The 13,586-nt window shown below is 44.4% G+C and overlaps 2 protein-coding genes across 3 annotated transcripts; both read right to left on the bottom strand.

Annotated features, from left to right (window-relative positions):
- Positions 1–472: 472 nt before the first annotated feature.
- Positions 473–5,761, bottom strand: LOC122378297 (transcription factor MafG-like). 2 transcript variants are annotated; one of them, XM_043359197.1, is made up of 3 exons: positions 5,383–5,761; positions 1,529–1,692; positions 473–821 (listed from the first exon to the last, which is right to left on the bottom strand). In XM_043359197.1, exons 1-3 carry the CDS (start codon positions 5,413–5,415, stop codon positions 611–613), a joined length of 408 nt encoding a protein of 135 aa, XP_043215132.1. In that variant the 5' UTR covers positions 5,416–5,761; the 3' UTR covers positions 473–610. The 2 variants fall into 2 exon arrangements, with proteins under 2 accessions (XP_043215132.1, XP_043215121.1); XM_043359186.1 differs by lacking the exon at positions 5,383–5,761 and adding an exon at positions 3,370–3,552.
- Positions 5,762–6,994: 1,233 nt separating this feature from the next.
- LOC122378290 lies at positions 6,995–10,331 on the bottom strand. Its single transcript, XM_043359173.1, has 2 exons — positions 8,407–10,331; positions 6,995–7,845 (listed from the first exon to the last, which is right to left on the bottom strand). Exons 1-2 carry the CDS (start codon positions 8,477–8,479, stop codon positions 7,211–7,213), a joined length of 708 nt encoding a protein of 235 aa, XP_043215108.1. The 5' UTR covers positions 8,480–10,331; the 3' UTR covers positions 6,995–7,210.
- Between the last annotated feature and the right edge of the window lie 3,255 nt (positions 10,332–13,586).

Here is a 13,586-nt window from a genome sequence, read left to right as displayed (position 1 = left end):
GAGATATACAAGTTGTGGGACTCATAATGGATACTAGATCCTGCAAGTTTCATTTCCCTGTGACATCTCCTCTGGCAGTGAGGGCGTTGCGAAGTTGCGACATCTGAAGACCGTGCAGAGGTTCACTTATGACGTCATAGGTCAGTGACCTGACCTGACCCAAAAATGCGGTTGGTGTCAAAAGATGCGGCTTGGATCAAAGGTCAGGTATGCCAAGTTTCAGCTCTCTATCGCCAGCGTGTTCGGAGCTATCGCGAAAAAACCCTATGGGGGGGGGGGGGGCGGCACCCGCCCCCCCCCCCCTCGGCCGGCGAGGGTTAAAATTAATATCGTGTGCCTCCTGCTGGGCTTACTTCATGTCATTCTTTATTGATCACCCTGTGGCATATTGCGGCATAAGTTGCTAGGTGGTCATGGATATGGGTGTCATGTCCTTATGTTGGATTCGATGCAACTCTCATAACACACGATCTAATGAAATATTTTATTCTATCAATAATGTACATATAATGGGGCTGCAACTGCAAAAAAGTACAATTATTTTGTTGCTGTAGAGCAACATATTTATGCATGGACCATACGTAAATGAAATTGCTTACTCGCCCTCCGATTACAGTCTGCTTGCGTCAATGTCCAACTCAACAGGCAGCAAGATATTCTTCAGGTGGGCAAATTTCCTGATGGCCTCGTATTTCTGATAATACGACTCGATCTCCTCGCGCATCTGGCGACTATCCTCCACCATACGCAGGCGCTCCTGTTCCTCTGACGATTTCTCCGTTTCCAGTTCGTCTTTTTGCTCCAGACGCTTCACACGACAACTGAGAAGAGAGAAAGGTGGGTTAGACAAAGGCTCGGCAGCAATCGTGCATCAGTTTCGGTGACTGCTAAGGTTGGCAGTATCTTGAACTTTTGCGGACTTGCCAAAGTTTTTGGAGCCATGTGGAGTATGGGTTAAGGAAAGGGTTAGAGGCAACTTGTGGTTAATGTAGCCAAACGCTCTTGGCTGAAGGCACACGTTTTTGAACGAAGTGTGATCTGTGAAGATATGTCTCGACATCTTGTCTTTCCTTGGGGAAGAGAGAGTGCAGAGAGAAGGAAAGAGAGAATGCATACGATAATGTCGATAAAAAGAAAACACATTCAATTTATCACAAAACAAAGGTAACCTCAAATAAGAGATGGTTTCATTAAACCTAACTCTTGATTTCCAGCTAAAACACTTGCTTTTTATCAGCGGTGTCGACAAGAAAGGGACAAGTGTTATGCTCTGTTTACCTATTGCAGTTTCTCATGGTTCTTTTAGTGATGCGTTCTTATGTCTTACAGCAGTCTCCAAGTGACTTCAAGTCGCATTTCAAGTACTCACTTGGATGCATCTACCACTTCAGCAATCATGGTCCATAAGACCAATGACCGTTCAGCTAATTATCAATTGATGCATTTATATCAGTGCAGTGCGGCTGCCCATGCAAGCATAAGTGTAACAGTCTCAATTAGTAACTATTCGTCGGACACTTTTTCTCACCTGGCCGCGTATCCCCTGTTTTTGAGCGTGCGTCTGCGTTGTTTCATTTTCACCATCTCCTCCCTGCTGAGACCCCTCATCTTCAGCTGTCTGTTGAGGTCACGGACGCTGATGGTGACCAGTTCGTCATCGCTGATCAGGGATGACGGAGGGCTCAGCGGCGCCTGAGGGAGAGAGAGAGAGAGAGAGAGAGAGAGAGAGAGAGAGAGAGAGAGAGAGAGAGAGAGAGAGAGAGAGAGAGAGAGAGAGAGAGAGAGAGAGAGAAGAGAGAGAGAGAGAGAGAAAGAAAGAAAGAAGAGAGAGGAGAGAGAGGGGGAGAGAGGGGTGAGAGAAAGAGAGAGAGGGAGAGAAAGAGTGGAGGACGGAGATGGGGAGAAAAAGAGAGAAGAAGGGAGAGGAGAAAGAGATATGTGATTTGCGTTTCCTAGCCAATAAAAAAAAGTTCGACAGATGAAATCGGGTACTGGCTGAGTAACCTAACTTTCACTATAACTTCACCACAACTGTTTCTTATCGAAACTGTCGAAACTATGTTTTGTTTACTGTTTAGAAACTCCCTGGGAAGGGAAGTTGACCTCTATGACCCTTCGGTCTGCCCCACTGACGCGAAACCTTGTTGGTATGCATGGCGCTGTGTTTGAGTAGCGGAAAACTGCAGTTCAAACCAAAAAGTTCAGTGCATAATGTGCACTGCTACCCAAGAAATACGAGGCCAAGGCCTGACAAGGCCTTCTGCTACCAGCCACCTCCTACCGAAGCTGCTGAAGTGTAGGGGAGAGTGGGGCACATTCGTGCAAAAAATGGATAAACCCATATATCTGTTCTTTGGTTAGTGCAATGGCAAAATTGTTGATTGTAGTATGGAAAGGAACTATTGCAGATAGTTTTCCTCTTTAAAAGTTATCCTATAAAATTATTGCTTCCATTAGAAAAAATGACTTTTAATAACTCTGAACATTTGCACGAAACTGCCCCACCTATGGGGCACATTCGTTCAAGAGATGGGGCACTTCCGTTCACCCGGCAAAATTCGAGAAATTACCGGGCATTACCAGAAATTTACCAAAGGAAATTGGCAGGGGGTCATTTCACTTGATTCCTTTCGACAAGGATGCATTGCACAACAAATGTAGAAAGAATGGGCTGGCCAACAAGAATGTGCCAACTGCCGGCCTCCGTGACCTCGCCAAGTTCGCGTGAATTGCTCGTCACGACGTCGCAAGCAGTCGAGACTGAGTCAGGCGAGCGTCATTAGAGAAACCTACTACAGATAAAGTCATAAATCGCAAAAACTAAAAAAAAAAATATGCACGAATGTGCCCCCAGGCAGTGCGTACACGAACCTGCCCCACAACGTTATTAGTAATATATTTCAAAATTTCTTTTTGAAAAAATGACACTTTTTCAACAAACAAGTTTGCAGCAGTTCCGTGAATAGAGTGGGCTTCTTCACCCCCAATTTTGAAAAGCTGAACCACATTTCCGAGTCAGGATCACGAAAATGGATGATATGAGAAAAGTTTGGAAAGCTCACGAATATTACAAATTTGCGTTTTTATCAAGCATGACAGCAGGTACAGTGTTGTCTTCTACGGTGAACGAAGGGCGGCAATGAATTTTGTGTCAATGGTAATTCAATTTGTGTCAATGGTATAAGACACAAATCACAACAAATATTATCTTCATACTTGCAAGAAAGGAAGCAATGTGTGAAAATAAGAAAAGCATACTCATCTGTCAAAAATGTTACTATGGGAGTTCCACAGGGATCGATCTTGGGTCCTCTGTTATTTATATTATATATAAATGATTTACCAAACATCAGTCCTGACGTAACTTGCCTCTCCTATGCAGATGACACTGCAATCATATTTAAAGATAAATGCATACATAGCCTACAAAGAACTGTAAATGAAGTTACTGAAAAAGTCAGTAACTGGTTTCATGCAAACTTTCTTTCTCTAAACGGCACAAAAACTTTCACACAGCATTATGCAACTCAGTCTTCAGGGTTAAAAGTAAACGTAGTACTTGATTCAACTGAAATTAAAGAGAAAGAGTTTATCAAATATTTAGGAGTCTTCATCGATAAGTCATTGAAGTTCACAAAACATATAGACTATACATCAAATATCGTTAGCAGGAACATCGGAATAATGGCAAGAGTACGCTTCTATATTGATAAGAGAACGACCCTCCTTTTGTATAATGCCCTAATTCTTCCATATCTTAACTATTGCTGTATCGTTTGGGGAAATAATTACCATGCTCAGTTAGAAAAACTCATCATATTACAAAAGAGAGCTGTCAGACTAATTGAACGAGTTTACCCACCTCAGAGCTCTGTGCCTATTTTCAAAAAATATAACTTATTAAGGATAACTGATATAGCGAGATCTCATATGCTTCTTGTTATGCACAAATTTATTAAAGAACAACTTCCAGAAACAATTAACAACCTGTTTGATTTGAGTCCCGAAAACCATGCCGGCACAAGGCGTACCACTCACTTCAACCAGCCCTTCTCTAATCGCAACTACAGACTATTTACTATCAGATTTCTAGGTCCTAGATTGTGGAATAGCATTGTTGCACCTCTTTTCACAACTGTTAATCATATTCCATCTTCAAAACAAATAATAAAGAAGGTGATACGCAGACACTTTGTTGATTCATACAACACTTAAGATAAATATGAACAATTAATGAACAATCAAAACAATAATAAGAATAATCAACCTCATAGCGACAAACATTATTCCTACCTATATATTGTGTATAGCTATACTGTTCGTATATCGTTAGGGGTTTGTATAAATATGAGCTATTTCCACGGTGTACTCTGCGTTGGAAATAGTACATATTACCCACTTTGGTTTGTGGGATGCATATGTGTCGTGTGTGTATGTATGTGTGTATGTTTCGCGTACATGATACATATGCATATGCATGTATGTACGTATGTGCATTGTCATGCATGTACACAACATAACGATTCGTATATACCTATATTAAATACCAACTACAATAAATCCTTGTGTGCCGCCCTTCTCAATCATTGTCTATTTCAATTTGCATATTTACCTTATGGTAAATATGCAAATTGAATGTAGGTTACATGCATTACCTACATTGACATCTATACAACTTATTGTACTAATTCTTATAATACTCTAGTCCGTGCTGTTTCCTGAGGTTCTGTCTGGCAACAAGCCTAGCTTAGCCGGACGGAGCCAAGGGTTTCGGCAATAAAAATAACCTTGCAAGAACATGACCAGGCATGCTTTTCCCCACCTTGAGTATGAATGCGTATTGCGTTAATTACTAACACTGGTATAAATGGTAGTTGCTTGTGTTGGTATAGTGGGCAGTCATTTTGCTTCACTTGGCAATGACTACTTTCCTCCTTTTTGGCGTACTTACTAACATTTTTTAGTAGTATTGCATGCGTTATATTTTATTTATATTTTCCACTTCTTAGCAGGGAGTGCCGCGACTTGATCAATTTATTATGTTACCTGGTGTTAAAGTAAGGTCTCTGTGCGTCGCCGGGACTGTGGGAGGGGGCACTCCTGGTTACCTGATCATGGGTAACGGACTATCTTAGAAAAAAAAAAAATGATAGACATATTTCCATAATTTACCTTGAGCTCGTGCAGTCACTCGTGTTCCCATAAACTGCTGAAAACGAATGTGCCCCATGCACGAATGTGCCCCACTCTCCCCTAGACAAAGAAACGGCCATCTAGATCACGTGACTTTGTGCCTTAGGAGCGTGACAAAGACTTGTAACAAAACGGACAAATAGGCACCTTTATCGAAGCAAAAGCATTGCAAGACATCTCCGGACTCACCTTGCTATATTTCTCGCGTTTGTCTGTCTTCATCCTGCCTTGGGGGACGATGTGCACTGGACCCCTGCACGGGATCGCAAATGGCGGCCGGAAATTTTGCCTGTCATCGTTCGACGTCAGAGGCGCAGCAGTCACGTGACTTTTAGCCGCCCGTTACCAGCGGTGTAGCATGACTCGGCAGAAATGGGTACGGAGGGAGCACACTGTGTTGTGGATGGGAGAGAGGGAGAGAGGGAGAGAGAGAGAGAGAGAGAGAGGGGAGAGGGAGCGAAGAGGCATAGAAAAGGGAGAGAGACAGAGGGATGAAGAACGTAATAAAAGTAGGAAGGCAGTGAAGAAAGGAAGAGTGGGAGCTAAGCAGATCATAATGCATACCAGTAAAACGCCTTTTGGGCGAAGAACGAGCGAGCGAGATAGTGAGCCCTGCATGTGCAGAAGGGCGAGAGGGTACTTCCAACGGGCTTGTGCAAAGCACGCTTCTAACCGGTCGCTAGCGGTGTACCAAATTTGAACGCAATCGGCCCAGCCGTTCCTGAGATCTGGAAGCGGCATTCTGCACGTGCGCACGTGCAAACGGGGTCCAAAATGACTTTTGCACGGCACCCTACTAACCGGTCCCCAACCGTGTACCAAATTTGAGCGCAATCGGCCCAGCCGTTCTCGAGATCTGGAAACGCCCCCTGCACGTGCGCACGTGCAGTAGCACCCTAACCGCAACACATCGGAATGCATTGCCTGGTGGGTGCCTACCTGTATGCCAAGTTTCAGCGAAATCGCCCCAGTAATTACCGAGTTACTGAAATGGGAACAAATTTAGCACCTCTTATTGTTGTATTTTGCACGTGCAGTGGGGGTCACTCACATAGATCAAGAATATCCGACCTTTGGTAGAAGGGATGCAGCTACCCTATAAAAATGACCGCAAGACAATCGCTCAAGCCGCTGCTGAGATATGGGTCTCTCAAAATCATTACTTTTGCAAAACTGCTTGAACACCCTTGACTTTTCACGTGGCGCGTGCCACGGCGGTCACTGAGAAGTATCAAAAGTAGTCAATTACGGGGTAGAAGGGATGGGGCTACCCAGCAAAAAAGACCGCAGGCCAATCGGTCCAGCGGTTGCTGAGATATAAGCCTCTCAAAAGCGTTACAGGCCGGGCCGGGCCGGGCCGGGCCGGGCCGGGCTGGGCCGGGCCGGGCCGGGCCGCTCATACTGAGATTTTTCCGTTATATTGAAAAGACTCACTTCGCTCGCTGCGCTCGCTCGCTCGTAATAACACAGTACCGAATCCCGAGATGTTTGTCTAAGTTCCACCACCCATGAAGCAGAAGCTTGGTTGACCTTTTGTGTCTCCCCATTGCCCTCTTTGTTAGGTCAGTCATGGGTTTTCTCCGAACCTTCGTCGTACATGTTCGATGGAAAACAATCGAATTAGATAACGGCGTTCATTAACCTCATCTCTTTGATCACTTTCCATTGAAAATTTGGTAGCCTCGCTCTGTCATAGGCATCATGCACCTACGTATATCTGTCTTTATGTAACTTTACCTAAAATCTGTGAAATCAACCGACTTTATACCCATCCAATGTAGAAACAATGAAAACAATAAGCAAGGCACGAAAAACGAATTTAATGGTGGCATAGACGTGCGCTACAAGTGCATGGTGGGTAGAGAAATTGATTTACTAAACTAACAATAAATTCGTAAATATCTGATAACGTTTCTCTGAAATCATCAAGGATGTCTCCATAGTTATAGTATATCCAGTAATACCAATATCGAGCTCCGACTAAACAGTAGCACGCATACTCCGATACCAAATCCAGTCATGAACAGGCGTCTGTCTTCATATCTCGAAGAATCTCGCAAATCTCGCGTCTGAAATGTTTCTCCATCTTCTCCATGTCACGCCTAGCTTTGTCCAGATTTCGACAGAAAGTCTCCTGCGTTTCAGCAATATCATTATTTAGGAGACGAATGTTCTTGTTCAGCTCTTCCTCTGCCGTTCTGATATCATCGTCGATCTGCTGCATTGTTTTATCATTGGTCTTTTCAATATCCTTCATCTTGCCTGTGATAGTCGCGAAGCCCTCGTTCATACACTTCTGCACCTTGCAGAGGCCTTCATTCAGGCTATTATACGACTCAGTCAGCTGAGACGTCAGCTCATCGATCTTCTTATCGGCCTTCTCGATCCTCTCCTGAGGAATGTACTCCTGCTCCTTGTCGCCGTCACAGGGACTGCGGAAGCCCCTGCCGCAGTCGTCGTTGGACCGGTAGCGGTCGAAGCCGCCGCCGCCGCCGCCGCAGGGGCCGTTCCGTCTCGCGCGACCACCGTTACCCCGGCGTCGGGAGGCCATGTCTTCGGGCTGCTGACGAGTGACCACAGCGCGCTCGTACTCGAACTCGTCTTCGCCGAACTGCTCCACGCGCCGGTCGTATTCTTCGCGCACAAGCTCGTCTGCGGGATAGATATGAAATAAGTGCCGTCAGCGGATCAGCTGGTTTATACGTGACATTCTAAGATACCAGAGTGCACAGCATTGAACTTTATTGACAATGGGCTAAGCGAACACATGCTTCACTCGGGAAAAAAGTTCAAAGTCTCCCCTGGCTGATCTGAGAAAAAGGGGGGCTCAGTGACATTTGCCCCTCCCGTAGCGCCTCAAATTGGCAAAATTCTATTGTTTTCCTCGCATAGAACGGAAACTGTACAGCTTTTACAATAAAATGTCCTTTACGTTGTGCTACAGCGTCGCAAAAAAGCGGAATATGTCATATGATGCCGTTTTGCGTACCTATATGCCTCTGCATCGTGTGTACAACACCCAGTCTATGACAGTCACACCCAGTCATAGACTATAAAGAACCAGAACTGGGAAAATAGCAAAGAGGGCACCAGACGGTTCTGTTTTTTTTTTTATTAAACGCTCTGACTTTGTCCTAAATAAAGAAAAAACAAAGGAAAAAAGAATAAGAGAAGATTATTAGTCTATGGAACCATCAATCTGCAGATACTCACTTGTGTCTGGATCGATGTATTCGTTACTCCACTGGTCCCGAGGTTGTTTATTACACCGAGGTTTTGGGCCCATCACTCATGGATGCTACTTTAAAATTTGTGATCTCTGAGAAAGAGCAAATACGAGTAATTTAATCACAAGCAACTTTCTTTGAGTAATCGCGTTTTCCGTCACTTTCAAATGTTTTAAACACGTCTTTTGAAATGGTTGACCAGTTTTTCCCATATTGGGCACGCGAAAGTTTGCCGTTGCGTGTTTGCATTTTGCAGAGGCCAAACCACACTCAGAACGACTTTGTTCCTGCAGGGAGGTGCGTTGAGGAAATGCTCACGGCCGAAATTATTTCATGATTTTAATGGGAAAGGTGCAAACGATTGTGAATGGAACCAATGGGACCTGAGATTGTGTATTTGCTCACCTGATAGGTAGGGAATTTTATTTTGGGGCCTATGTTCATGATGAAATTTCTTAATTAGTTTATTTTCAAATGGTTTTCTAAATTTGTCTGATCTGACACTGCGCAAACACAAAGCAATCACGTATCATTGAAGACTAGTGCAGCAACAATATGGATTGCAACTGTAAAGACAGATCCAAGCCTAGGCCAGATGCTGCCATTGGCACTAGTATTACAAGAGGAGCATCCAAGAGAAGGACAGATTTATCCCGAAATTGTCCAAAAGTGAGTGAAGAAGGACGTGTCAACTTTCACCAAGCGATTGCTAAAGTAAAAGGTCGTCTTGACCAGACGTTTCGCAGCCTGGAAGGAGGCTTGCACGACGTTGAAAATGGCGTAAATATGGAGGTTGCAAATGTTCTAGCTAAGGTGCTTGAATTTGAAAAGTCTATGAAACCCAAACTCCTTTTACCATACAAAAGATGCAAAGAACTTGAGCGTTTGATAACACCAGCGATTGAAAGAATGCCTAAAAGAACAGCATCTGCTCGGCCTAGACAGAATCAAACAAAGCAAAACGTAAGGGAAAGGTGCAGTTCAGCAAAACCGCAACGTGCTATAGAGCCATCGGTGGCATCGACATTAGGAAGAGACCGATTCCGAGAACTTATGTACAGTCCGTCATTAGACCGAGTGAATCCATGGGAGGGCGAGGACAAATGGCGGGCATCAGATGACCAAAGAGCGTCTAGCAGTAGGGAAGAATGTTCTTCGTATTCTTCGCGAAATTGTGGTCGTGAGGAAGATGTTGACAAGACGATGCGAGAATTGCAAAGCATTAGCAAAAGCGTCAACAAAAGCCTCAGAAGAATAAGCGAGAAGTTCGTAGGAGCTGAAGGTCACCAAAATTTGGACCGAGCTATCGAAGCCGACCCTCAAATGATCCGGAAGGTCAATGAATCTCTTGCTCACATAGGAGCTGGAGCAAAACTACTCAAACGTTTGCTAGAGGAAGAAAGCCGATCTCGCCGTAGATGTTGAAAATTTTAAGTTTAGCAAGTGCAGTTTACCAAGTTTACCAGGTGGTTTTGTGACAGACCTTAAACACTGCTGCGAGTTTTGTTACGGGGCTAACTGAATCGATACCAGTTCGGTGCTTTGCTCTATCACGAATGTCGTCTGTCCTGCCTTACTTCAGTGGTTGCCATGGATGGGTGCAGGCAGCACGTCTCTGCTCCGTGAAGCTGGTTATCTTAAGTTTGCGTCACGCTTCTATCTTGAGTTACACGCTGTTAATGCTCTTATTTACACCTATTGAGAGATGAACCACTGTTTAAGTTTAGTTTTGCTTCTGACTTTGAGTTCGAATGTCTCATGATGGAGCATATATTTGTTAATCCGTGATGAACAGAAATGACTATTTTTGTGAATGACACTTTGTCATATAAAAAAGGCACTGTTCTTAATCAAGTCTTTCGTTACTAACTATCGATAAGAAGAGTTGAAATACACATGCCTCGATCTAATTGAGTATCCTCATTGAGTTCTATGAGAAAAACTACCCGCAAAACAAGTGTAGCACATATTGAATGCTCCGTCTTTGGTGACCTGACCTGACCTGACCTGACTTTTGCATGACATTGCATGCAATTAATTTTGTCTTGGTATCCTAAGAACGCGTTCTGGGTGATAAACCTGAATCCATTCTTCGTCAACTAGGTTTCAAGCCAAGGTAATTCAAGGTCAGGTCACTAGACTGCACTTCAGGTGACCTCAACTCATAAAAAGTTTCAATATCTGCCATAACTACACCGAGTAACTAATTGCTTTGAAACTTTCAGCGATTGATAAGAGCGAAAGCATGTGCAAAATTTATATCTCTGAATTTAGATATCGGTGACCTAAGGTCAGTTCAATTTTGCGACACCCCCCCCCCCCCATTCGGTATGTATAAATCAATGGGAGAAAATTGAAAGGCGCCGAAAGGAAAATTGAAAGGTCACGAAAGGTATCTAACAGTTTTTCGCAAATAACGCTTGATGGAGGCACGTTAGAGCGATGAAACGCCTTGGATGTGTTCAGCTCGACGATACGGATCGATTGGTAATTGGTATACAACTTGACCCTTTCGGGTCAGGTCATGACCTTGGTCTGAGGTCAAAGTTTCAAATTGACCTTTCAAGTTCAAATTATAGTTCATTCGATGCGTCTTGACGAGAGGAACACGATGCCGGTAAAAACAAGTTCGTGCAAGGCTTGAGTCAAAAGTTACTATATTTGAGAAAAAAACTGTTTCCGAAAAATTGGCTTATATAGTTTGGCAGTTTTTGCCCCTTGCAGGCAAAACCGTTGACGCTAGGCCTAATCTGAGAACAAAACTCAGAATGAGCGTTAATAGGGCTATCGAATGCGGTTTTCCGCGGCGCTGTGACTCTATTTGTTCCCGAGTTGTGCGTTGGCTTCTTGGAAATTGTCCACATTCGGCCTGAAAATCGGCGAAATTTTGCCCTCAATGACCTTTGGTGACCTGACCTTTGATCTGACCAAAAATAGTGACCGAAGTGTTTTCGTCATTATTTTCGGCGCTCTTTCGAACATCGCCTTCTGCGTACCGTTACGTGGCCCAGGAGCCGAGTTAGAAGTGGGTGTGTGTGTGGGGGGGGGGGGCGTTTAAACATCCACCCAGCAGGGCGTGGAAATCAAGGACCCCCAGCGGGGCGCGGGTTAACCTTAACCTATGACTTATTGGGGGAAAATGTACTCCAAAGATCCGTCTTGTTTAGAAATTTCAATGACCGTTTTCCCCGTCTTTTCAATACCATCCGTTCGACAGTTAGACAGGGGGTAGAATCTGACCCCCCAGCGCTTTCGACTGAATGCCCCAGCGGGGAGCGGGTTGAGGCCAAATCGGTTGGGCCGAGTCAAATTCGACCTTCAGTAAAAACACCAGCATGTTGCATCTCAATTATTTAAAAATTGATATAACATCTGACAAGAACGTCATTATCGGACAATTTTATCTTCGGTGACCTTCGGTTAACAGATCTTTCACCTAGCCCAAGAAACACCGTAAGTTCTTTCGTAATGATGATTGACCTTTTGAGCGCCGCTTGTTGACATACTTAGGTGGACTGGGAGCTGAGTTACAGGGTAGTACTTGGACGCTTCTTGTGCGGTTTCCTTTTACATAACCGGACCGCCGCTTACGCGCGGAAAAATGATAAAATCACAAACCTTGCTCAAGTGTATCCCTTATATTCTTATCAGAGATGGGCCGCTGCGCAAGACAAACGGCTACAAAATGTTGACCCTTAACCCTCGCCGGCACAGGCCATTTTGCGTCCTTCGACGGCACAAGGGGGGGGGGTTGGTACGACCCCCCCTCGCGTTTGGACCCTGATCGAGCTAGAGCTTCGCGGAAAAAACGAACGTGTTGCCCGTCACGAGACGAAGCCGATGATACCCAATTTTAAGGTCCTAGGTCATCGGGTGACCTTCCAGGTCAGGTCAATGACCCGAAAACCGGGAAAATCGGGACCTGTTAGAAAGTCGTAAAGTGTGCACACAGAAAAATATTGACACCGTTAGCGGTGTAATTGCACAGTACATATCTGAGCACTTGAGGAAAGTTAATTTAGTCCCTTCCCCGCTTAAATTACTCGCGCTTCTAAATGAACACCAGGAAGAAGGTAATAGAACACTGTTAGGAGGGTTGGGTGTTTTGCTACATGTAGTAAAACACCCAACCCTCCTAACAGTGTTCTATTACCTTCTTCCTGGTGTTCATTTAGAAGCGCGAGTAATTTAAGCGGGGAAGGGACTAAATTAACTTTCCTCAAGTGCTCAGATAGGTACTGTGCAATTACACCGCTAACGGTGTCAATATTTTTCTGTGTGTGGCTGCTATGTGGTTTTCCGGGGTGCTGATCACGAATATCGTGTTAGTTTTGATCAGATATGATGTCTTCAAGCATTTAAACCAGGTCGGGTCAGGTCAGGTCAGGTCAACCGGTAGGGGTTGTGACGGGTATTCGTAATACGTGTCAACCGCCTCTGACAGCTTCGTAACATGTTACGAAGGCACCAAAACTACTTCGTAAATGTTCAAACGGTTGCTAAATTCGAATTCAGCTCCAAAAACTAGCCTGGAAACATGTAAAACTCGAAAAAGTGAACCGAGGTCATCCGAGGTCACCAAAGGTCAATGACCTGACCTGACCTTCAGGTGACCTTGACACCCACCCTAATGTATGGGAGCAACATCAAATCACATGTTTCAACGTTTGAAACCACGAAAAGCTTGCAAACGCGCGGCTAATGCGAGCCGACATACGCCGAATCGCGATTTCGGCCAAACATGGTCACGGAAAAGAGGTCACAGGTCAAAGGTCATTGGGGTCAGGGTCATGAAATTTTCAGGGAACGTGTAAAATTGATCAATGCGAGGGTACTGAAAGTTTCGTCGCGATCGGCCGCTTTTTACGCGAGTTATTCGCGAAAAACCTTAGGAGGGTTGCATCAACCCCCCTGTGCCGGCGAGGGTTAAAGGGAATAGTTCACTTTTACCATGGGGTTTTGCACTGGAATAGCAGTTCCGTAGCTTGAGTTGAGACTAGCACAAATCAGGAGTTTTTACGGTCCAACGATCACCCTAGGCAAATATATTGCATTTCTCGTCCCAGAAAAAGGTCCCTTGCAGGGTCATTTCCCTCTTTTAAAACTGAATATTTCTTTCTATATCAAAATATAGAATATTTTTTTTTTATAAAAGGTTCTGTTTTC

Source organism: Amphibalanus amphitrite, unplaced genomic scaffold (assembly GCF_019059575.1).
Source record: "Amphibalanus amphitrite isolate SeventyFive unplaced genomic scaffold, NRLGWU_Aamphi_draft 000007F_arrow, whole genome shotgun sequence".
NCBI classification, from domain to species: domain Eukaryota; kingdom Metazoa; phylum Arthropoda; class Thecostraca; order Balanomorpha; family Balanidae; genus Amphibalanus; species Amphibalanus amphitrite.
This window is presented reverse-complemented; position numbering and strand designations above follow the sequence as displayed.